We start from the raw sequence: 22,859 nt of genomic DNA, 5'->3' as shown, positions 1-22,859 counted from the left end.
CATATTGAACTCTTTGAACTTTATAGACACTGGAGTTAATATTCCTCCGGAACTTCTCCAGTACCTTCAACCCAGTGAAGTAACTGGTATCTACGCGCCGCTGCATGCCATGCAGGATGGAGAGCTCATCATTTAAAAACATAAGGTGAGATTACCAAAAGGGGATATCGGAGGTGATTAGTGGGGAGAACGAGAACTGCTGTGAGGCCATCACTAAAGTCCACGGGTGGCTAAATCACTTTCTCCACTTGCAGGAGAATACTTCTACGAGTCCAGCAGACAAGATTAGGCGGGCCAGTCCAGACTGTCATCTCTTCACTACGCATCACTTTGGTGGAGCCCGCAGCTGTCCGGGTCCGATCGACGCCCCTGTGGGAACCAGGTGAGCGTAACACCAGGCCCTATCCAGCAAGCCTGCATACTTGACTTTTCACGACACAAGGGTGTTGCTGAGGATGCACCCCTCGTTTATGCCTAAGGTGCCGTCGGACTTCCACCTCAACGAGCCCTTGGTGCTACCTGTTTTCTTCCCGTCGCCTTCGTCTCTGGCCGAGAAGACTTTGCACTCGCTGGATGTGGCTAGAGCGCTGAAGTTCTACATGGACCGAAAGAAGAGTTCATCACAGCTGTTTGTGAACTTTGGACCTGTGAACCAACGGAAGGCTCTCTCGAAGGCTTCCATTTCCAGATGGCTCTCCGGCTGCATCATGCATTGTCATCGGTTGGCAAACCGACCTTTGCCCGGCCGTCCGAGCCGCCCATTCGACCAGAGCGATCACTGCTACCATGGCGTTCTTGTCTGGTGTGCCCCTGCTGGACATCTGCAGGGCTGCTACGTGGAGGTCGACGCACACCTTCACGAGATTCTACTGCGTCGACCGGGATTCCAGGGAGGAGTCCAGAGTCGGCCAGGCAGTGCTGCGCAACCTGTTCACTTAAGGTGAGCCTGGTGGGGAGGTAAGAGATGCTTAATGTTGAGTTTTATGTAATGCTTAATGTTGAGCCTTGCCACCTCCCGTGGTTGTGCATGTGTACTGCTATGTATTCTTATATTCATGAGCATGTGAATCCATGCCAGACCCCATACTGGAGAAGGAACAAGTTACTTACCTGTAACTGTTGTTCTCCAGCATGGGCATGGGTCTGGCATGGATTCACATGCAAACCCTCCCTCCTGCCCCTCTACGGCTCTTCACTTGGTCATACTGCCACTTTGCGTGCTACCAAATCTGAAGATGGCTGCCAGAGGCGGGGCTTAGGAAGAGGGCAGTCATTGGCTGGGGGCAGTATGACCCAGAGACTAGTGATTGGTTACTACTGAGAAAGACAGATAAGAAACGAAACTGATACTGATTTTTTCTTTACCGAGGATTCCCGGCCTGACGACGGGGAATATTCATGAGCATGTGAATCCATGCCAGACCCATGCTGGAGAACAACAGTTACAGGTAAGTAACTTGTTCCTTACAGGCACGCCCATGTCGACGTCCCCTTTCGATTCTCGAAAGAAAAGATGCAGTACTCTGCAGTTATCACTGGATGTCGGACTATATGCACAGCATGTGAATCTAAGCAAATACAATCATCAGAAATGCTTTTACGGTAAGTAATGCATGTCTTCATAGCACTTTGAAGAAAGAAAATAGGAATTAGTCTTGGGCACAGAACTTAATTTGGCTCCCATCAAATCCCCAGGATAAATTTAAGAATAGATAATATAGCGTAATAAATAGTATAACAATAACAAATTCTAACACAAAACTATCACACTATAAGCTCTTAATACAACAAGTATTAGGTTTAAAATGCCCAATCTTTTGCCCCATAGATTGACAACTATTTTAAGTTGTGCAACGTGTTCTTACTCTCCATGCAATCGCCAAATGCTGTACCACAACATGTACCGCTAGATCATCATTTGAATTAGTGCATAATGTAAAAGCTTCTCTTACAGATCTAATAGATATTTGCCTAAATGACAGCACTGGATATCTTTTCCTAACATTGCAGTATCAGGGGCAAAATAGGAGGAAGTGCACAATGTTCTCAGTATGGTACTCACATGCAGGGCATTTTTTGGGGGCATTAAGATTCAATTCATGCATTACTTCAGCTAAGAGTAACATGCCAAACCAAAGCCTAAGGTATAAAGCCTTGGAGAATTTTTGGGGACAAGGTGTCCAAGTATTTCTCATTTCCAACTGTCTGTTTCATGTTCCAATATGTCCTTCCCCTTTCATTACTTAGGATATCAACAAGAAGTCCTCCTGCTTCGATTTTCAAGAGTGCTTCCTTGTTCATTGTTTTTGTCAACCCTTCTGTGAGTTGGGGTTGTGACCAATACTCTGCGTAACCTAATACCTCAAAGGCATTCTTTAAGCATTTCATCCAGGGGAGGGTTCAAGCTCCCTCCAGGTATGAAATATCTTGAAAGGCCAATCTGACCACAACTAGTCCAGGTGAAGACCATACTCTGGTCCAGTACAATAAGGATTTTCACTTGCACAGAGACCGAATTCTACGTACAGCAACTTCTGCTAAAACTAGAGCATTTGGAGTGCTCCTCAGAAACCCCAGCGAATGTTTCATACATTTATTTTCACTTATAGGCCCGCCTCACAATTCAGCCCTAAGTAATGCTGCTTGCCTTGGCCGAGTAAGCTTCCAGGGACACTTTGATCGCCCCATTTCATAATCCTGAGCAAACTTGGCAATTGCCCCACCATAGCGGTTGAGTGTTACGTCTGCCCAGGAAACATGGGAGGTCCAGTTACATTTCTCTGTAAATCATATTGACAAGTAATCATACTCATTGCCCTGTTCAGTCTGTTCCCCTTTGAGTGTTAGAGTGAGTATATCAAAGCCCTTGGTCCTATTCTTCTTCCAAATCATGGTTTTATTTTTTTCCCTCATTTTGAGAGAACCCATTATTATCACAGAACTCTTCAAAAGTCAACAGTTGTTTTTTCAAACCAGAGGTGTTAGGGATACGGGGACGGCATCGCCCGCAAACATCAAGATTAGACAATTTTCTCCAGCCAAGGTTGGCGCATCACATTGTAGGTTCCTCAGTGAATGGTTTATGCCGTTGTTAAAAAGGCCAAAAATTTAAGGGCCAATACACATCCTTGATGGACTCCCATCTGAACCGGGAAGTTCTTAGCTACCCTCCCATGAGCCCTCTTATCTTACTACAGCCTCGTTTCCCAGATGTAGACTTTGTATGGCTCTGAGAAGGGCTTGGAATATTCCCATATTCTACAGCATGGGGTCTGGCATGGATTCACATGCTCATGAATATTCCCCGTCATCAGGCTGGGAATCCTCGGTAAAGAAAAAATCAGTTTCAGTTTAGTTTCTGGACTGTCTTTCTACTCTTAACCAATCTCTGGTCTCTGGGTCATACTGCCCCCAGCCATTTACTGCCCTCTACCTAAGCCCCTCCGCTGGCAGCCATCTTCAGATTTTTACCGCACATTCAAGTGTTGGGAGTCCTTGTGCTGTAGCTCTTGAGCTTTTACTGTGTATTGCGTTATTTCGAAGAGTTTCGCTCTTATTTTTTCGGTATATTTGAGCCTCAAGCTCATCCTCTACTTCCCCGCCGGACAGCGAGGGAAAGAAGCTAGACGCTATGGGACGTCGAGTCATCTCGTCGGCAGCGCCTACCATCAAAGCAGCCAACGCCCTTGCGATCGTGGCCCGCTATGATAGGGAGCTGTGTTTCAAGATCTCCCCTACCCTAGACTTCCTCCCGGACGACAAGAGGGCGGAAGCCCTGGAAATTCTGCAAGAAGGCGAGGTGGCATCAGATCACGCCATCACAATAACGACGGACATCGCTGATACCGGATTTCACCAGATGGGTGACGGCGTTTGCCTGCGCCGGCGCGGTTTGGCTCAGGGCCACCAACTTCCTTCAGGACATGCAGACCAGGGTACTGGACATGCCCTTCGACGGAAACAACCTGTTCGGGAAAGCGGTTGACGTGAGTCTGCAGGCAATCAAAGCATACACCGAGACGGCCCGTGCCTTGGGCGCTCTCCATCGACGACGGCCGTCCTTTTGGACCGGAGGCAAATCCCAAGGTGCCTCCAAAGGATTCGGCGGCAGTTCATTGTCGTACCGGCAAGATGTCTGTTCCTTGTCGCAGGAAGCTTACAGAGGCTGCAGCAAGGCCGGTGGATAACGTCGTCATCACCAAGGAGCCCAGGGTGGCAAGGCCTTGGCGAAACAGGACTGAACCAGCCGTGTCGTCAGGCCCCCATCTAAGCACCCCGGTGGGAGACTGGCTGGCGAACTTCGTCGGTGTGTGGGAGTCCAATCCACCGACCGTTGGGTGCTGGATTCCCTCGCAATGGGCACACTCTGCAGTTCCAAAGGAAGTGCCCCCGTTTTCCACCTGTGGCCAGGAAAGAAAACCACATTCCACAGCTTCTTCTGGAGGTACGAGCCATGCTGAGAAAGGGTGCAATAGAACTCGTCCCAAAGAGGCTTCGGGGCTCCGGAGTATACCCGCGGTACTTCGTCGTCCGAAAGAAGACCGGCAGCTTGTGGCCCATCCTGGACCTTTGACGCCTCAACAAGTACATCAAAGCACAGAAGTTCCGGATGGTTACCCTTCGGCACGTGCTGAGACAGCTGGAGGAAGGCGACTTTCTATCGTCGCTGGACATGGATGATGCTTACTTCCACATCCCCATACACAAAGGACATCGAAAGTTCCTACGGTTCGTGGTCCAAGGGCGGCACTACCAGTTCAAGGCCCTGCCCTTCAGGTTGAAGTCGGCTCAAAGGGTCTTTACCAAGTGCCTGGCACTAGTAGCGGCGTGGCTGTGCCGGCAGGGGATCCACGTATACCCCTACCTGGACGACTGGCTCATTCGAGCAAAGTCAAGAGAACTCGCCGTCCACCACATAGCGAAGACCATCCGCCTGCTCACGGAGATGGGATTCTCGATGAACTTTGCAAAGTCCACTTGGTACTGTTGCAGGACGCCCTGTTCCTGGGAGCCAGGCTCGACACAGTGACGCGGTTGGCCACGCTGTCGGAGGAAAGGACGAGGGCCATCCTAGGCAAGGTACAACGGCTGTTGACCATGGAAGTGGCCAAAGTGAGGTCCATCAAGTCCCTGCTCGGCCTGATGCCATCTTGCATCTACCTCGTGTGACTGTGCAGGTTGCGGATGCGGCCACTGCAGTAGTTCCTCGATGCCCGTTGGATGCAAGCGATGGGAAGCTTTGAAGACAAGATCCCACTCAACGTGACTTTCCGTCAAGCAATCCGGTGGTGGGGCACCCGTGCACATCTTTTGGCAGGCATGGACTTCCAGACCCCAGTGCACCAGGGGGCACTGACGACGGACGCCTCCCTGGAGGGATGGGGAGCACACAACGACCGGAGATCTCCACGCAAGAGGCCTTTGGGTTCCAGAGGAGAGGTCCCTGCACATCAACGTCCTGGAGCTTCAGGCCATGTTCTGGGCCCTCAGGTCTTTCCTTCAGTCCCTCAAGGGCAAAGTGGTGCGTGTCTTCACCGACACCACCACGATGTTCTACATCCGGAAGCAAGGAGGTACCAGATCCCCAGCCCTATCCAAGGAAGCGCAGGATCTGTGGCACTGGGCCATCGCCCAGGAGATGTTCCGGGCACCCTTTCATCTGGCAGGAGTGAAAAACACTGTCGCCGACTCAATCAGCAGGGAGCTGCACTCTTGCCACGAGTGGGAACTTCGGCAGTATCAAGTGGATCTCCTATTCCGATGGTGGGGCAAGCCCCAGATCGACCTGTTCGCGACGGCAACAAACACCAAGTGCCGGAGGTTCGCCAGCAGGTTTCCCCCGGCGGGGAGCATAGGTGATGCATTTTCCTTCCCCTCGGACGGCCTGTTCCTGTATGCGTTCCCACCATTACCTTTGCTTCTGCGACTCATCAGTCAACTCAGACGGGCCCGGTGCAGGATGATCCTCGTCGAACCGGCGTGGCCGAGGCAGATTTGGTTCCCAGACCTTCTGGACATGTCAGCCTCTACGCCGGTCAAACTGCCGACGGACACGGATCTTCTCGCCAGGGAAGGAGAAGCCATCCTACATCACGACCCAAGATCGCTGAACCTGCAGGCCTGGCTCCTGCAGCACTAGAGTTCGGAGGTTACGACATCCCGGCGGACTGCAAGGAGGTTCTTGCAAAGACCAGGGCTTCCTCGACTCTTTAAGTGCTATGGAAATAAGTAGAAGAGGTTCTCTGTCTGGTGCCGTGCACAGAAGATGAACCCTCTGCGGATCACGGCCCCTCAAGTGCTGCCGTACTTGCTGTCGCTTGCCAAGGCAGGGCTGGCACATGCCTCTGTCAAAATTCATCTGGCCGCTATCTCCAGATACACCAGAACTCCAGGACGGTCGTCGCTGTGGTCTCATCGCTTGGTGAAGGAGTTCATGAAGGGACTGTTCCGCTCGTTCCCGCCGGTGAAAGCCCTGGCCCCGGCATGGGAGCTCAACATAGTGCTGACCAGGCTCATCGGTCCACCATTCGAGCCCTTGCATTCAGCGCCGCTGAAGTTCCTATCGTGGAAGACAGCCTTTCTCGTGGCCCTCACCTCCGCACGACGAGTGGGAGAGATCCAGGCCCTCTCCTGTAAGCCTCCATATCTGACATTTCACAAGACGAGGGTAGTGTTGAGGACGCACCCCTCCTTCATGCCCAAGGTGCCGTCGGACTTCCATCTCAATGAGCCCTTGCTGTTACCTGTTTTCTCCCCGTCACCTTCGTCGTCGGCTGAGAGGACTTTGCACTCGCTGGATGTGGCTAGAGCTCTGAAGTTCTACATGGACCACACAAAGAGTTTTCGGAGGACATCACAGCTGTTTGTAAACTTTGGCCCTGTGAACCAAGGGAAGGCCCTCTTGAAGGCTTCCACTTCCAGGTGGCTTTCCAGCTGCGTCATGCACTGTCACCGGTTGGAGAACCGACCGTTGCCTGGCCGCCCGAGAGCCCATTCGACTAGAGCGATCGCTGCTACTACAGCGTTCCTATCTGGTGTGCCCCTGCTCGACATCTGCAGGGCTGCTACCTGGAGGTCGAAGCACACCTTCACGAGATTCTACTGCGTCGACTGGGATTCCAGGGAGGAGTCTAGAGTCGGCCAGGGAGTGCTGCGCAACCTGTTCGCTTGAAGGTGAGCCTGGTGAGGAGGTAAGAGATGCTTAATGTTGAGTTGTTGTAATGCTTAATGTTGAGCCTTGCCACCTCCTGTGGTTGTGCATGTGTGTACTGCTATGTATTCTTGTATTCATGAGCATGTGAATCCATGCCAGACCCCATGCTGGAGAAGGAACAAGTTACTTACCTGTAACTGTTGTTCTCCAGCATGGGTCTGGCATGGATTCACATGCGAACCCTCCCTCCTACCCCTCTGCAGCTCTTCTCTTGGTCCTACTGCCACTTTACGTGCTACCAAATCTGAAGACGGCTGCCAGAGGAGGGGCTAAGGTAGAGGGCAGTCATTCGCTGGGGCAGTATGACCCAGAGACCAGTGATTGGTTAAGAGTAGAAAGACAGTTCAGAAACGAAACTGAAACTGATTTTTTTTACCGAGGATTCCCAGCCTGACGACGGGGAATATTCATGAGCATGTGAATCCATGCCAGACCCATGCTGGAGAACAACAGTTACAGGTAAGTAACTTGTTCCTTACCACTTCTGACTGCTGCAACTTCACAAACAAGCAGGCCTCATACTAGCCATGTACTTGGAAGTGTGTTCCATTCTTCTCGCTACTTCTACTTCTTGTTCAAGAGGTAGGTCCTTCGATAGTAGTTTTCCTACTATTGTTTGTTCATCGTACAAGCTGATCACGTATGAGCGAATCAGCTAAAGACCCAAACTCACACGAATGGCTCGAAGTTCTTAGTGCAGCAATGAGAATTTCCACTGGTTCCTAAAGCTCTTGACTTCTTTGAAAAAACGTATGTCTCTCGAATGTGATGTTCTTTCTTGGCTCAAAATGCAATTATAACTTCTTGACCGCTATAGAAAATTGGTCTTCATCCCTTTGTCCTACCTCTGTAGGTTCTGGCAACCTATTGAAGACACTGCAACCTTCTGTTCCTAAATTGTGCAATAAAAATGCTTCCTTTCTCGCTGCTGCAAACTTTGTATGTGTCAAATAGTTTTTCCCACCTGTCCCATTTGAGAGTAGCGGTACCAGGTTCTGGCAGAACAGTTGGTGGGGAGACATACTAGCAGATGCCATTATTGCCATTTATAATTATGCTGTACAGGTGCAGAACCAAATGGCCGTTTGTTGCGTAGAACTCCTTGGCTGGAAATAATGTCAGACCAAAGTTACTGCTGCAAGGTTCAACACTGACAGTATTTTCACTGTGTGTCTCTAGGTGAGCTCACTCTATTTTTGGTAGCTCTAGGTTCTCCTTGGAAGATTTCCTTGAACCTCTGATTCAGCTTCCCTTAAAGTGACTTGTGTCCTATACTGTGTGGAATCCGTTCGGCAGGAAAAACTAGATGCCCCTTATTTATATTCCAAATAAATGTACTTATCGTGAGGCAGTGCACCTCTATACCATTTCTTATGGTAAGAAAAGGCGTTACAGTGCATTAAGTAGGCGTGTCAACCCTAGCCCAGAGAAACGGGAAACTCGGAGGCACCTCTTCCGACTAAGTGGGCACTTCTCTTTGTTGGCCGCTGCTACGCCCTAGGGAGAGGCGCAACGGCTTCTATGCTGATGGGCCGGTCGTCAACCTGGGCTGGAAACGGCCCCCTTCCGTGCCGCTCCCAACTGCAGGTCGCTTCACAACTCTTGGGAAAACAGAGCGGCTGCTACCCCGTTAGCCGCTGGTGACGTGTAGTGGATGCTGTCAGCTGGCCGCTGCAACGCCTCAAGGGAGAGGCGTAGCGGCCCCCTCCTTTGTCGTCCTCTTCATCCGCTGCCTGCCAACGAGAACTGAAGGCAGACGTCCCTTCTCCGCGGCTCGGATGGCTGGTGGATGGCGTGCAGCGGGCCCGTTTTATTTTCCTCGTCGCCAATGAAAAGAATTTGCCAACGCAGACAGGTATCTTTTCTTGTAAGCTTTATTGTTAAAGCGGGCCCACCCAGAGCCCAACATACAGCCACTGGCTAACTCCAACTCAACCGTCCTCTAGTTTCACTAGCCTGCAAGGAACCTCCAGCTCAGCTCGTGAAACAGGGACGTGCAGCAAATGTAAACAAACCAAACAAATCATTACAACCCTCCTGCGGGAGAGGTGCTCAACCCAGAGGATCACCCTGACCTTCAATGCCTGCTGGCTGAAGGGGGGCTCTCTAGGGGAGACTTCTGTTAGGGTGAGAGAGAGTGCCACTCTCTCTCTCTCTCGAGGGTCTAAGAAAACATGCACAGGGTGAAATGCTAAGGTCTAGCAAAATCTGTTGGGAGGGTGAGCTCTATTGTAGTGAGCCCACTAAGCCTGAACCTGGTGCCCTCAAGGGGTTGGTGGTACCCCAGGTTTACAGGCCCTTCCTGTTGCAGTTGGCGCACAAGATGCCCTTAGCTGGTCATCTTGGGATCAAGAAGACAAAGCAAAGGCTCTCTGCACATTTCTACTGGCCCCAGATGGGAGTAGAAGTGGAGTCCCACTACCGGACCTGTCCCGCTTGTCAGTTGTCTGGCAAGCCTGGAGGCAGTTCCATTGCCCCACTGCAGCGGTTGCCAGTGGTTGGCACACCATTTGAGTGGGTTGGCATCAACATTGTCCCTTAGACCCTCCCACATCAGGTGGACACCGGTTCATCCTGGTCCTTGTTGATCATGCCACCAGGTATCCTGAGGCTATACCCCTTAGGACCATTACTGCCAAGGTGGTTGCCAGGGCTCTCCTGGGCAATTTTTACCAGAGTTGGATTCCCTAAAGAGGTGGTCTCTAACAGAGGATGCAACTTCATGTCGAGTTACATGCAAGCGATGTGGACGCAGTGCAAAGTAACCTATAAGTTCTCCACCTCCTACCATCCCCTGACCAATGGTCTGGTTGAGAGATTTAATAAAACTCTCAAGGGCATGTTGGGGGCTTTGGAAGAGCCCTGAAGGAGGAAATGGGATCTCCTCCTACCAGGCCTGCTGTTCGCCTATAGAAAAGTGCCTCAAGATGGTGTTGGTTTCAGCCCCTTTGAGGTTCTCTTTGGACATCCCATGAGGGGGCCCCTTGCCTTAAGAGAAGGTTTGTAAGCCACCCCTTCAGGTCCTGCCAAGCAAGTGGGGGACTATGTGTTAGGCCTCAGGCGGAGGATGGCACAAATGATGGTCCAGGCAGCAGCGAATCTTAGTGCAAGCCAAGAATTAAATAAGTACTGGCATGACCTTAAGGTCTCACAAGTCGATTGGACTCCAGGACAGGAGATCCTTGTGATGGAGCCTACCAAGCCTAGAGCTTTGGCAGATAAGCGGATTGGACCCTTCAGGATAATCTCCAAGATGGGCAAAGTCAACTCTCTGGTTGACATGGAAGTCCCTGGGGTAACCCCTCAGGTATTCCATGTTAAAAGGCACAGGCCTTTCCACAGAAGAGAGGAAGTCCCATGCCTTCTGCTAGCTTTAGAGCAAGAGGAGGATGGGAGTGAGCACCTTCCTGATTTGCTGCATAGCAACCCTCAAGATGGTTCAGTGGAGGGAGTGCATCTCTCTCCAGATCTGACACCAGAGCAGCAGAGGGCCTGCAGGCCTTTGCTCCGTCAGTATGCCCCTCTGTTTTCACTGACACCAGGCCTCACCCCATGGTGCAGGCACAAAATTGACACTGGTGACAGGGTACCTGTCAAAAGCAGGTGATATCGGATGTCAGATACTGTGAAGCACCGCATCTACGCTGAGGTCGCCAAGATGTTTGATCTGGGTGTAATTGAACCCTCAACCAGTCACTGGTCCAGTCCAGTGTTCCTTGTCCCCAAGGCAAGTTCCCAGGCAGGTACCAAGGTTTGGAGGTTCTGTGTGGACTACCGAGGAGTCAATGCCGTCACCAAAACTGACGCGCACCCATTGCCCCGGGATGATGAGCTCGCAGACACCATATGTGCTGCCAAATTTGTAAGCATCTTTTACCTTACCTCAGGCTATTGGCAAATAGCCCTGACAGACCATGCCAAGGAAAATACTGTGTTCTAAACACCTGAGGGGTTCTACCAGTTTAGGGTCATGCCTTTTGGGTTGAAGAATGCACCTGCCATCTTCCAAAGATTAGTCAACCATGCACTCAGTGGGCTGGAGGCCTTTTGTGTGGCCTACCTAGAAGACATTGCGGTCTACATTTCCACCTGGGAAGAGCATTTGACTCATTTGGATCGGGTGTTGCAGGCCTTGCGAAGCGCTAACCTCACTATCAAGTGCCAGATTGCTCAGGGGAAAGTCACTTACCTTGGTCATGAGGTAGGAGGGGGTCGAATCCAAACTCTCCCAGTAAAGCACAGGATGTACATGACTGGGAGACTCCCACTACTCAAACCCAGGTGTGAGCTTTTTTGGACCTCACTGGGTATTACCGTAATTTCATGGCGGACCATGGAACCATAGCTGCCTCTCTGACAGCTCTGACTTCACCCAAACAACCAAGGAAGTTTAATTGGACTGAAGACTGTCAGAGGCCCTTTGTTGGCTTGAAGGAAAGTCTGTGTAGGGCACCTGTGTTGTGTGCGCCTGATTACAGCAAACCCTTTATTATGCAGAATGATGCCTCCGACAACAGAATTGGAGCTGTCTTGTCCCAGTTTGATGACAAAGGGAGAGAACATCCTAACATATTCATCAGTAGGCAACTCAAAGTTAGAGAACTTAGGTGGGCTACTGTGGAAAAGGAATGTTTTGTAAAGTTTGGAGCCTTGGGCGTTTTAGGCCCTACCTTACGTTGTCTACCTTCAAGGTCCAAACCGACCATAAGCCCCTAAAATGGCTTATGCAGATAAAGGGTGAAAACCCGAAACTGCTCAGGTGGTCCATTAGCCTGCAAGGGCTAGACTTCACTATTGAACATAGATCAGGGAAGAGTCATGATAATGCAGATAGCCTTTCCATAAGGTATGATGACCATCTGGGTGAGGGTGTCAATCTAGTGGGAGATTAGACAACCCTAAACTCAGTCTGGGGGGGGGGCGACTGTGATGCTGAAAATTCCTCCACGCCCTTGTCCTGTACTCCCTTATCATCTGTGTTCTGTGTTGTTTTCTGCACAGGAGTCCATGTGGGACTCCTGGCAGTGCATCTCTTCCTCTTTTTGGTTGTGATAAACATACCCTTGGGATACCCTTATGGCACCCATGGGTGGGGGTACAACCCTGTACCCCTAGTGTATGTTTTTGGGCACCGTTGTGTGGCCCACAGAGCAGGGTATGGGCTGGTGGCAGCTCCATGCTGAATTTGACAAGTGTTCTGAGTATTCTCCATGTTAGGATACCCAGGCCTTGTCATAGGAATCAGTGGATTGCTGATAGGAGACAAGATGGCCCCTGTGGCCTCTTGATTTCTATTATCTGTTACCTTGTTTTCCCAAAGTCCTGGGAAGCCCTGACTCTGTCCCTTCCCCTGACTGGCTGTTGGGTGGAAGAACCATATATGGTATTGTGGGGAAGTCCAGGCCAGACTGGCTCGAGCCTTCCCAGTGACTGTATGTTGTGGTTACACCCTTAGGGTGGGAACTGGGTGAATGGAGTCTGTGACCAATATGCATTCCATGTTATGGGTGTCTGGTATCTGTGTGTGTGACACAAAGAATGAGACAGCCCTGACCGAAACTGACATGAATGCAGTGTGGTGTGCTGTAAGGCTGGTGCTTGCTCCAATCCACATTCCTTGTTATGGGTGTCTGGATGGAAGTGAATGGCCTGAATGCACTGTGAGCCTGGTTGGCTGCCTGCCTGCATGAATGCCCTTCTGAATGATTGACTCATTCTAAAGAGGGCAGTAGTTCTTTATAGCTTTTAGATAGAATCGCAGGTTGTTGATACAATCCCATTTAACAACACGTCTGGCTGAGCCAGTTATGCTAATTGGGAGGCTCCTAGAGCAATTCCTATTTCTGCTTAAGCATTTTTTTCTAGTCCTAAAGTTAACACAAGAGGGTGGTGGTCACTGTCGTCTCTGGGAGGCAGTTCAAATCGTTTGATTTAAGTCCACAACTCCAGATTCATTAAAATGTAATTGATGTGGCTAGCAAGGGACCCACTAGCGAACGTAACTCTCGCTGGTTTGTCTCCACTAACCCTACCATTGCAGGCCCTTAGGTCTAGTAATAACCATATGAGTGCCATCTCAAAGGCATACTTGTGATGCCTCTTTGGGTGTGCCGCTATTAAATGTGTATAACCCATGCCTGGTCTTCCTCGTCTAGGATTCCAGCCTCAATATCCAGGAGTTAATTTTGCAAGTTGTGGTCGCCCATTAAAATGTGACATTACTTAAACGTTCTCTCTTCCAGGACTCCTTGCGTGATTATGCGAGGTGTGTGATCTTGAGCCCTGTCCCAACTGATTGTGGATTAAATACAGTTAATAACAGTATCTCAGCATGATTATTAAATCTAATGTGTAGTTATTGTATGTCCGGGTTTCCACTATCTGTTATATCTACTTGAATGTCCAAGTTTCCACCTTGCAGACACTGCCGGAATGCAAAAGGCCCTAATTTGTTGTTTTTATAAGAACCGCCATGTGCCCTGAATATCCCATCTTTTTCTGTTTTGTAGAGCTAAGGGATTTTATTGATGGCTGGCCTCTGGTCTGGGGAACTGCTTGTCAAAGGATACAGAACACTGGCCTGGCCAAATTTCATTTAAATTTGCCCATTTTCATGTGACATGTAAACAGGGCTGTGATGTATCTTTCTATTCAGCATTTGGTAATGTAACTTAGTTCAGTATATATCATGTTTAGTACATTAAAATTGTGACTTTCTTGTACATTCAGATGCAGTATTTTAATTGTTTGTGTAACCTGGCTGTGCAAATGCAAGAACACTGTTTAAATGTTACATTTGCTTCCCTGTAGCTTTGGGAGGTTTATATAATAGAGATGAACATGCCATGCACAATACATTTTTCTTCTATAACACATGTTTCAGTTACATTAAGTAACCTGACAATGTCAATATGTTACTTACGACAAGGGATAGGTCTCTTATCATATAATGATGCACTCCTATTAGATATTACTTACTATTCCATGGAGTGGAAATACATGTTGGAGGTTGCAAATGGAACAATAATAAAATAAATTAACACTATAGAACATTGCACAGGTTATATGAGGTTCCAGAGGAAACCAACAAAATAAGGATTAGGATCTTTGGTGAGTTTGTGTCATGCCAATGGTGTTCTCCTTACAGATATTTGGGATTCTTGCTGCACCTTTTAAGGAAAAACCTGGAGAAGGGCCAATGCTCAGACTTGAAGATCTAGGAGATCAGAGATATGCCCCATACAAGTATGTTCTAAGGCTCTGTTACCGGGTCCTCAGGCACTCGCAGCAGGACTATCGGAAAAATCAGGTGAGTTAAAATAAGCGTCTTAACTGTATCATTTGTTTCTTTGTGATTTACTATATGTCACAGATGCCACTGAAATCCACAGACAAGGATAGTACATTTATGGTGCTTTATTAATATTTTAAACAAATGTGGTTTGCAAAGGCTGAGAGGTGGAAACTATGGGATCACTACCGCTTTCTTGACCTCTTGTGGGCTCCTTCCACCATAGCCCAAACGTCCCTAATCACCAGAATGCACCTGATTCATTCTAACGCAAGGTAAGCCCTACTGTCTAAGTCTTCATTATTCTGGTAGGAAAACTTAAAGGTTGTGGCCTTTTCTATGTATCTCCCTCTGGGATTTTTGATGTTACATGAGGTCCTCTTCCAGTCTCTCTCTCTCTTTCACTCATTCTCTCTCTCTTTACTCCTCTCTCTATTTCCTTCTCTCTCGCTTTCCTTCTCTAACTTTCCTTCACTCTCTCCTCTTTCTCTGTCCTTCTCTCCTCTCTCTATCTCTCCTTCTCTATCTCACTCCCTCTCTATATTTGGGATCTTTCTACTTTTCCTAATCCCTTCTCTCTCTATGCTCCCCACTATCCTTCTCTTATATCCCTACTCTCAATTCCTCATCTACATCTTTGTGTCTGGGTTGGGTAACATTCTCTACGCCTATCTCTCCCAAGCACCTTCCTCCTGCTTCATACCACTCTCACCACTACTACCACTACCGCTTTGCAGTCTCTCACTGCTCTCCTACCATACACACTCTCTTATCATTCCTACTACTCGCATCATCTCTATATCTCCCTGCACTTCTCTCTCCCTCCCTCCATTTCTTTCTCTTACCATTTGCACCCCCCCTCGAGACACTACTGTCATGGACAGGACAAAGGCAGTGGATATGGCAAGGGAAATGTGTTCAAGATCACACAGTGAATATCTTTGTGTCAAACATGCACTCAGGACCCAAGATACATGTGCACTAAAGCCAAGGATGTGCAAGTAGAGCGTGATAAGAATACAAATATATGAAAAGGGATTGGGGTAAGCGCTTAGAAGCTCCTTATGATTACAAAGAAAGTCGTCAAGCTCCTCACCCACAATTGCTTTTACAAACACTGTCAGCGCTAAGCCCACATACATGACAAGCAATGACAGGATATGTGAGCTAACATCCTTGATGGTGTTGTATAAGGTGATACTCAAGAGGATTAGAAACACTGCTGGGAATGTCAACGAAGGACACAAACACTGCTGTTCAATCAGGGTCCCAGGAAGGCTATAACGGCAAAGGGAGGACAACTTAAAACATAAGACTCCTGACAAGGGACAAGTAGGACTAGTGCTTACAGAATAGTGAGGAAAACAGCAGCGCTGGATACAATAGCACACCACACCTAACTATCAATATGGAACAAAAAGAGAAATGCAAGGTAAAATCAGTAACAGACTCCAAGAGAAAGTAAAGGAACAGGAGGAGGGCACATAAAATCAGTAGTGTAAAACCTCCCCCTCCCCACCCAGCGAAGGAAACGAAAGGGGCACACAATGGGAAATCTCTCAATGAGGGGTGTCTAAAAGGATCACGGTTACACTGCAGAACAGAGAAAGTCAAAGGAACAAAGAACACAGACAAACTGGGCTTCACATGAAAAGGAAAGCACTGGAAAAGGATGAATGGAAAACAGGAAGAGAGGGAATCCAGGAATCATAAAATACTAATAAGCACACTAAATTTGAAATCCAGGCTCCCACACACAGTACTTTACCTGCTCTCTCACAAACCACTACCACAGCAATCCACTCCCTTGTCTGCCCTCTGCCTGGCTTCCTGTCCAGCACCACTCCACCTGAACACCTTTCATTTTCCTCTGAGCTGGCTATGCTTTTATAGCCCAGCCTGCCCCTTTCCAACAGTCCTCCTGGCTCCCATTGGCCTGCCTGGTTACCTGATCCCCTGCCTCTTCACTGGGGGTTGGGACTTCCCCTGGAATGCTTTCAGCCCCACACCCTTTCTTATTTCCGTTTGTGAGGGGGCAGCCACGTACTCAGACTGCTGGTTATCCATGTGGCTTTCTTCCTGTGCAGTTGAGTTTTCTTAACCCCTTGGTTCGGGGATGATGTCTCTCTCTTCCCCTTCAGTCTCTTCTCACCCTCAGTCAATTTTATGTTCTAGCTTGCCCTCAAGGTCCTTTTGATGTTAATGGGTTGGGTGTTGGGTGCCTCGTCTCTGAAGGGCCGGAAAACACCCAGTCCATTTCATGTCGGGTCTGGATTCTCTTTCTCTGATTCTAGTCTGTTTTTTCTTTGTTGCACTCAGGTTAATTCTGGGAGTTTGATGTCTGAAAATAATAAAGAGAACATTGTGGAAGGGATAGTGATACAGTCAGTCACATACACACTTTGTTGGGCTGGCGCCCCATACTCCCAACTGACATGATCATGACCCTGACTGTGTCACATATCTTTCTCACAAATGATATTCAGCCTGTGAATTTTCGATCAATAGAAATTCTCCATCTACCACAGTGGAAACCCTGACCAGCTTACCTCTATAATGCTTTGAAAAAAGTTATAGATCGAAGATTGTGGCAGGTATGTCACTGCCTATCCTAAAAGCCTGAATCCGTGATTTGGCTGGATTTCGGCCGTTTGAGAATTCAGAGCGGCTGAAAAGTTCAACCAAATCACGCATTTGTGCTGGGGGCTGCGGGGTTGTCCCCCTCACCCTTGCTTACTATATTGTGAGCAGGGTTTGCAGGGTTGTCCCCCACAACCACTTCAAAACGCCTTTTTTTAAAATGCCTGCGGGTGAGTCCCCTGCACCCTTGCTCACTATATTGTGACCCCCGCAGCCACCCCTGCACCCCCAAAAAAGAAAAGGCCCTGCAGCGCTGGTTCGCAATCACAGAAGTGAAAGGGAACAGGCGTTGCAGGGCCACAATGTAAATAGGGGTGTGGGGGTGTGGTGTGGGAGGGGGTGGGGGCCAAGTTTTAAGTGTTCAGGGGAGAAAAGACCAAAGATTATTTTGGAAAAATAATCTTTGGTCTTTTCTCCCTCGAACATTTGGATCCCAGGCTTTCAACCCGGATCCCCTATCCTCCATATGCCCCACAACAAACAGACTTTACCAATTTCAACATTTTTGTTGTCTTATCTTTCATATACAAATCTATATCCAGGAAAACTTGATGCTTTTCTTTGACTATTCTGACAGGCTCTGGGTCATGACCTTGTCAAGAGGGCGGGGGTGCCTACTCAGCCTTGGGTATAAGGCTCACAAACATCGAAGCCAGAACCATCCCTGCCTCGGATGAGGAAATGAGCTGTGGGGTTCCCCAGTACCCCCCCTTGGGGCCACAAATGTTAACAATGGTACCACTCTGTGTCTCCCAGAAGCCCTAGGATGCAGCTGAGAAGATCCAGACAGGATTCAAACAGCAACATGACACTCTAGCTCAACAGCGACCAGTCACCCATGAAAGCAGAAACCTCACAAGGAAAAAAACAGCCTCCAAACCCAGAGCATGGCAGAAAAGCAACATGGAAAGCACGTGCGACTATCTGGAAAACTATGCTGGAAAAGGGGGAGAGGCTTAAAGGGTTTTTTCAAGCCCCTCGCCAGGATCCTGGGGAAAAGACAGGCACTGATTGGTGCAGGAGATCAGATGAGGGCTGCATCTAATGGGAAGAGGAACGAGGCACAGAACCCACCAGCTCCACAGTATAAAAAAAGGACAGCAAGAAAGGTAGAGTGTGGGTTGTTAGAGTGAGGTGACGGGAGGAGGTAAAGGTGGACCGAGAGCAGGCAGGGGACGGACAGCGGAGTGAATTGTTGGACAGTTGGTGGCAGAGCTTAGTAAAGGTGAGGTCTTTGTGTGAGAGAGCGGTACCAGTTGTTTGTAGTATGGTGTGTACTGCATTAAGTGAGGATGGGGCTTTAGAGAAGGTGTGGAAGAGATAGTGTGGGAGGTAGAAGTCAGTGTTTGGAGAGAGTGGGGCTGATAGAGAGGGGAGTAAGAGTGGGGTGTATGAGAGAAGTGTGGATCAGAGTATTACTAAGAGAGAGTGCAGTGGAAGGGTGAGCTGGGCATCATGAGTTTAGATAAGAAGAGTAGTATTCTGGAGAAGAAAGAGTCGTGAAGAGGGTGTGAATGAAGCTGGCGAAGGGAGCTGGGTAAGAAGATTAAGTCAACCATCTGTAAACTGAGACTGTTGAAGTTGAACGAAAGGCAGCCTGGGGGCAGAGGCAGATTATACTGGTGGCAGTAAAACAGACAAAAGAGGCAAAGAGGCTGCCCTGTTCTTACAATTGAGGAAAGAAGAGTGCCTTTTCTAACTGCAGATGTAAAATAAGTCTTGTCTTTAACTTGCCTAACAATTCCAAATTATAAAACTGGTGCAGAACTTCTAGAACTGTGGTTATGTATCATATTGGCGGTGGATGCTGCATTGAAGGTGGTTGGAGTAGTAAAGCACTGTGTAACAAAGGAGCCTATTCCAATGGGAACAGTAGTAGAAGGGTGGTTGTCAAGAGGAAGACAAAACCCTGACAATTATACTAAAGACACTGCAGAAATCAAAAGTTGTTGAAGCAGAAGTTGTTTCTTTATCCTTTGGACTGTGAAAAAAATAATCTTGGAAAGAGGATATCCAGGATTACCACTGGTGCTGTTTACTTGGCTGGAATTGGAAGAGATACTTTTCAACAGAGAGCTAACAGATTGTTACCAGTGGATGTTTTGTTTGGTGAACATTTGTTTCCTTTTGGAATTAGAAGAGCTGGTTCAAGGCTTTTCTTTTCCTTTTGTGAACAATTGGAGACATTGTCCTCATTACGAGGTCAGCAGTAACGGGTTGCTGCTGAGCTCGAAACACCAAATCTGCTGCCTGACTTTCCGGGGCCACTGGGACATTACAAGTCCTGGCGGAGCAGGAAGTCAGGTGGGGGATTCGGTAAGTCCCCATTCCCGTGGAGTCCCATAGGACTGCATGGGAATCGGGACTCGGAAGCACCGGCACTGTTGCTAACGCTGCCGGTGCTTCCATGAAAAGAATGTCTGCAGGGGCTGTTGCACCCAGCAGGTCTGACCCTGATGCGTGCAACAGCCTCTGCAGGCTGACTCGTGGTGTGGCAGTTCGGAAACAAGGGTGCCATTGAGCTTACCGGCACCCTTGTTTCCGGACAGCCACACTCAGAATGAGGCACATTGACTTTGAATAAGCCTGGGAAAGGGATCTACCCAGGACAGGTGAAGGTCATCCAAGTCACTGGTTGTTTGGTATTCATGTATTTATGTTGTTTTTGATTTACTTTGAATGTTTTGTTTTTTAGTGTGAGGGCCCATTTTGTGGATGCTAGGAGAGCTCCCCTTAGATGGAACTCCCTGGTAGAGTATGTTAAGTAAGGATGTATTTGCACTTTTTGTTAATAAAATGTTTAACATTGAGAAAACTACAAGCAGTTGCCAGCTTCCCATTATTGACCCCTCACATTAGTCTGCTCTCCTCCTCTGTAGGTTTTAATAAAACATAAACACAACCTTGAAAATAAAGAACAGTGTAGTCATGCTCCCGATTACTGAACAAACCTCTCCAGCCTTTAATGATTTTTTTATCAAATTGTCCTAGTCATCTCATGCCTTCAGAAGTTCAAAGGGTTCACTAATCCCTTTGTAGGTCTTCATATGTTAAGGGCTTGTGCACCTCTTTCGGCAGACATCAACTAGTTGAGTGGTTCTAGGGTTCCGTAACCCAAAGACTGACCCTTGAGAACTATATTGGAGAGCTTCTGAGAAAGCCTCCTTAGCTGCTAGTACGTGTAGAAATTCAGTTTATGATGCAACAGTTTCTAAATACTAAACAGTGAGCTTTATTTTGTAACATATTCAAATCTACAATGTATAACCAGGGAAATGTATATATATTAGGCACCCACAACAGACATTACGCACAAGTACAATAGTTTATAATCAACTTTACAGTACTGGGACCATAAAGTGCATACTGCTAATAAACTGTTCCCGTGCTTGTAAACTGTGAACTGGTATAGCACCAAAGAACTGATTACTACAGAAAAAATGCCCTGCTCTGAATGCCCTACAATTTTGTTTTTCTTTACCTCAGAATAAATCTTGGAACCTCTTCAGGGGGTGTACCTGGCACATCAAAAGAATAGCCTAGTTGTATGTATTTAAGCCGAGGTTCGTACCATTTTCAAAGACTGTTTCAAACATATGCGTAACTACACTTTAAGCATCACAATCTTGTGTCCATCATTTAGGGTTATCTTAACTACTGCACCTAGAAGGATTTCACACTCTAAACCCTCAAGTGAATCAAATAAAGCCTGCGAGCTAAATTCTCACAACAGCTTGTCGGAACAGGCCCTATAATTCATCCCACAATTCAATTTTGTCATTCAGCCACTTGCTTGTAGCAACCATATCACATGCCAACTGTGAACAAAAAACACCAACAATACCAGATCAGACAAATGCCACATCAGATTTTTTTATGAAGTAAAATTGCTTACTTATTCAGTGATTGACCACTTACTTCCAGGTCTATTCCTTCCAATTCAGAATATATTCTGCTTGTATGGCATCATTAATCTGCAACAGATCAGATGCGCATATTTATCCTAAGGCTACTGCCATGAACCTATATTCATCATCTCTTAGATGTTTTGAATTTGCGTATGTCTCACTCTAAGGCCCAGAAGTAAGTGCTCAATCACTGAATAAGTAAGCAGTTGTACTTATTAAAACGGTCTGATCTGGCCTTTGTCTGATCTGGCATTGTTGGTGTTTTTGATCCTTCAGAAAGACACTAATGCAAGAGTCATGGTTCTTGGATTTACAGCCCTATCCTGTGCTCAGTAGAGCACAGGAAAGGAAAAGAACAGGGCAATGTGGTTTACTTTTCCCGTTTTCCAATAGATTGTGTGAGAACCAGCGACATTAGATGAAGGGTATGTGATGAATCTGATGGTGTCATCACTGATTCCCTGGTGGCCTCCTCCCATGTGGCCCCGGGGACGCAGCCGCTACCTGTTCTCCTACGTCCAGTCCCCTTTACTCCATCCTTGTGGGCATCCCCCAACATGGAGACGGTACCGGAACCTTTGGCAGCGAAAAATTGAGCTTCCCCTTTAAATTTAGTATAACGCGCGGGGGTGCGACATTCGGCATGGGAACGCCCCACCGAGGCCCTGCCTTCCGGCGCTCTCACTCCAGTCCCTATTTTCGCATGAATGGTGTTGGACCTGGCAGCCACTGCTGAAACTCTTTTTGCTTTCCGTTTGCTCCCTGTTTTGTTTTTCCAAACTTATTTACCTTCTCTTCGGTGCCTCGCCTCCCCTGATGCATGTCGGCCATAGAAGGATTCACGAAATGTGCCACATGCAACCACTCATTCCCAGCCTCGGATCACCGTGCACTCTGTCTTGAGTGTTTGGGGCCCGACCACCGCTGGGACGCATGTTAGGCTTGCAGCGCTCTCGGTGACAGGGCATTGAAGAATCGGTTGTCACGGTGGAGGGAGATCTTCCACACTTCTCCTCCTCCCCACCTTAAAGACTTCGTCCCCAGGACTTGAGCACTCTAAGGCTACTGGCTCGCAAGTCGAGGGACCTAGGGGCTCTTTGGGTGCTCTGTGGGCAGACCTAAGGCCATCCTGGCTTGCGGCTCCCAAGTTGAGGGGCTCAGGGGCCTACCTTTCCTCGGAAGCGCCGATCACGTTCATCCTCTTCTTCGACCCCAGAGGGTAAGGGATCGTCGAGTGTCACCTCCAAGAGTCTGCTCTCAGCACGATCCAGCAGGGCTACCGGCACAGGTGCCGAGGACGTCCAGCCTACCTGAGCTCGCGCAGAGGTCATGAGTCAGGGCGTTATGACTACCTGCCAGCCAGCCGAGGGCTCAGCGACTACCAAAGTGATCTCTGAGGTCAACGCTTGTGCTTTGGGTGCAAGACCCAAGCTTTATCCTCCCGTGTCTGAGGCCTCTTGTGGCTCAGGACCTCAACGCCCTTCCATCCAGGGCGTGGCTTAAGGCTTTAAAATGGCAGAGAGGCAGGTAGCAGAGCATGCCAGGCCGGCGGCCATCTTGGCTCCAGTTCAGGGCCAGTTTGTGCTTTCACCCATCGAATGGGCTTTGCAAGCTGATCCCAGTCCCCTTCAATCTGGAAGCAGCAGCGGATTGGGTGGTACAGGCATCTGGTCTCATCAGGGATACATCTACCCATCACAGCCTTACAGCTACACGCCCCAGGTGCTTCAGCGCTTTGACCCGTAGCGGATGCCCATCGCCTCAGAGTCAGCTTCTTCGAGCGCTTGATCTTCCTCATGCGTTTCCT

The 22,859-nt window shown here is 48.5% G+C and overlaps 1 protein-coding gene across 9 annotated transcripts in view; it reads left to right on the top strand.

The window, feature by feature from the left end:
• Positions 1-22,859, top strand: part of ITPR2 (inositol 1,4,5-trisphosphate receptor type 2) — a 4,412,221-nt gene that overhangs the window by 1,875,869 nt on the left and 2,513,493 nt on the right. For all 9 annotated transcript variants that reach the window (XM_069628470.1, XM_069628469.1, XM_069628465.1 and 6 more), the window contains one exon: positions 14,361-14,522. In XM_069628470.1, coding sequence (XP_069484571.1) covers positions 14,361-14,522 — 162 coding nt within the window. The remainder of the gene's footprint in view (positions 1-14,360; positions 14,523-22,859) is intronic.

The sequence above is a fragment of the Ambystoma mexicanum genome, chromosome 12, assembly GCF_040938575.1.
Source record: "Ambystoma mexicanum isolate Mex_15411 chromosome 12, UKY_AmexF1_1, whole genome shotgun sequence".
Taxonomy (NCBI): Eukaryota; Metazoa; Chordata; class Amphibia; order Caudata; family Ambystomatidae; genus Ambystoma; species Ambystoma mexicanum.
The sequence above is the reverse complement of the archived record's forward strand: the minus strand, read 5'-3'. Positions and strand labels throughout refer to the sequence as shown.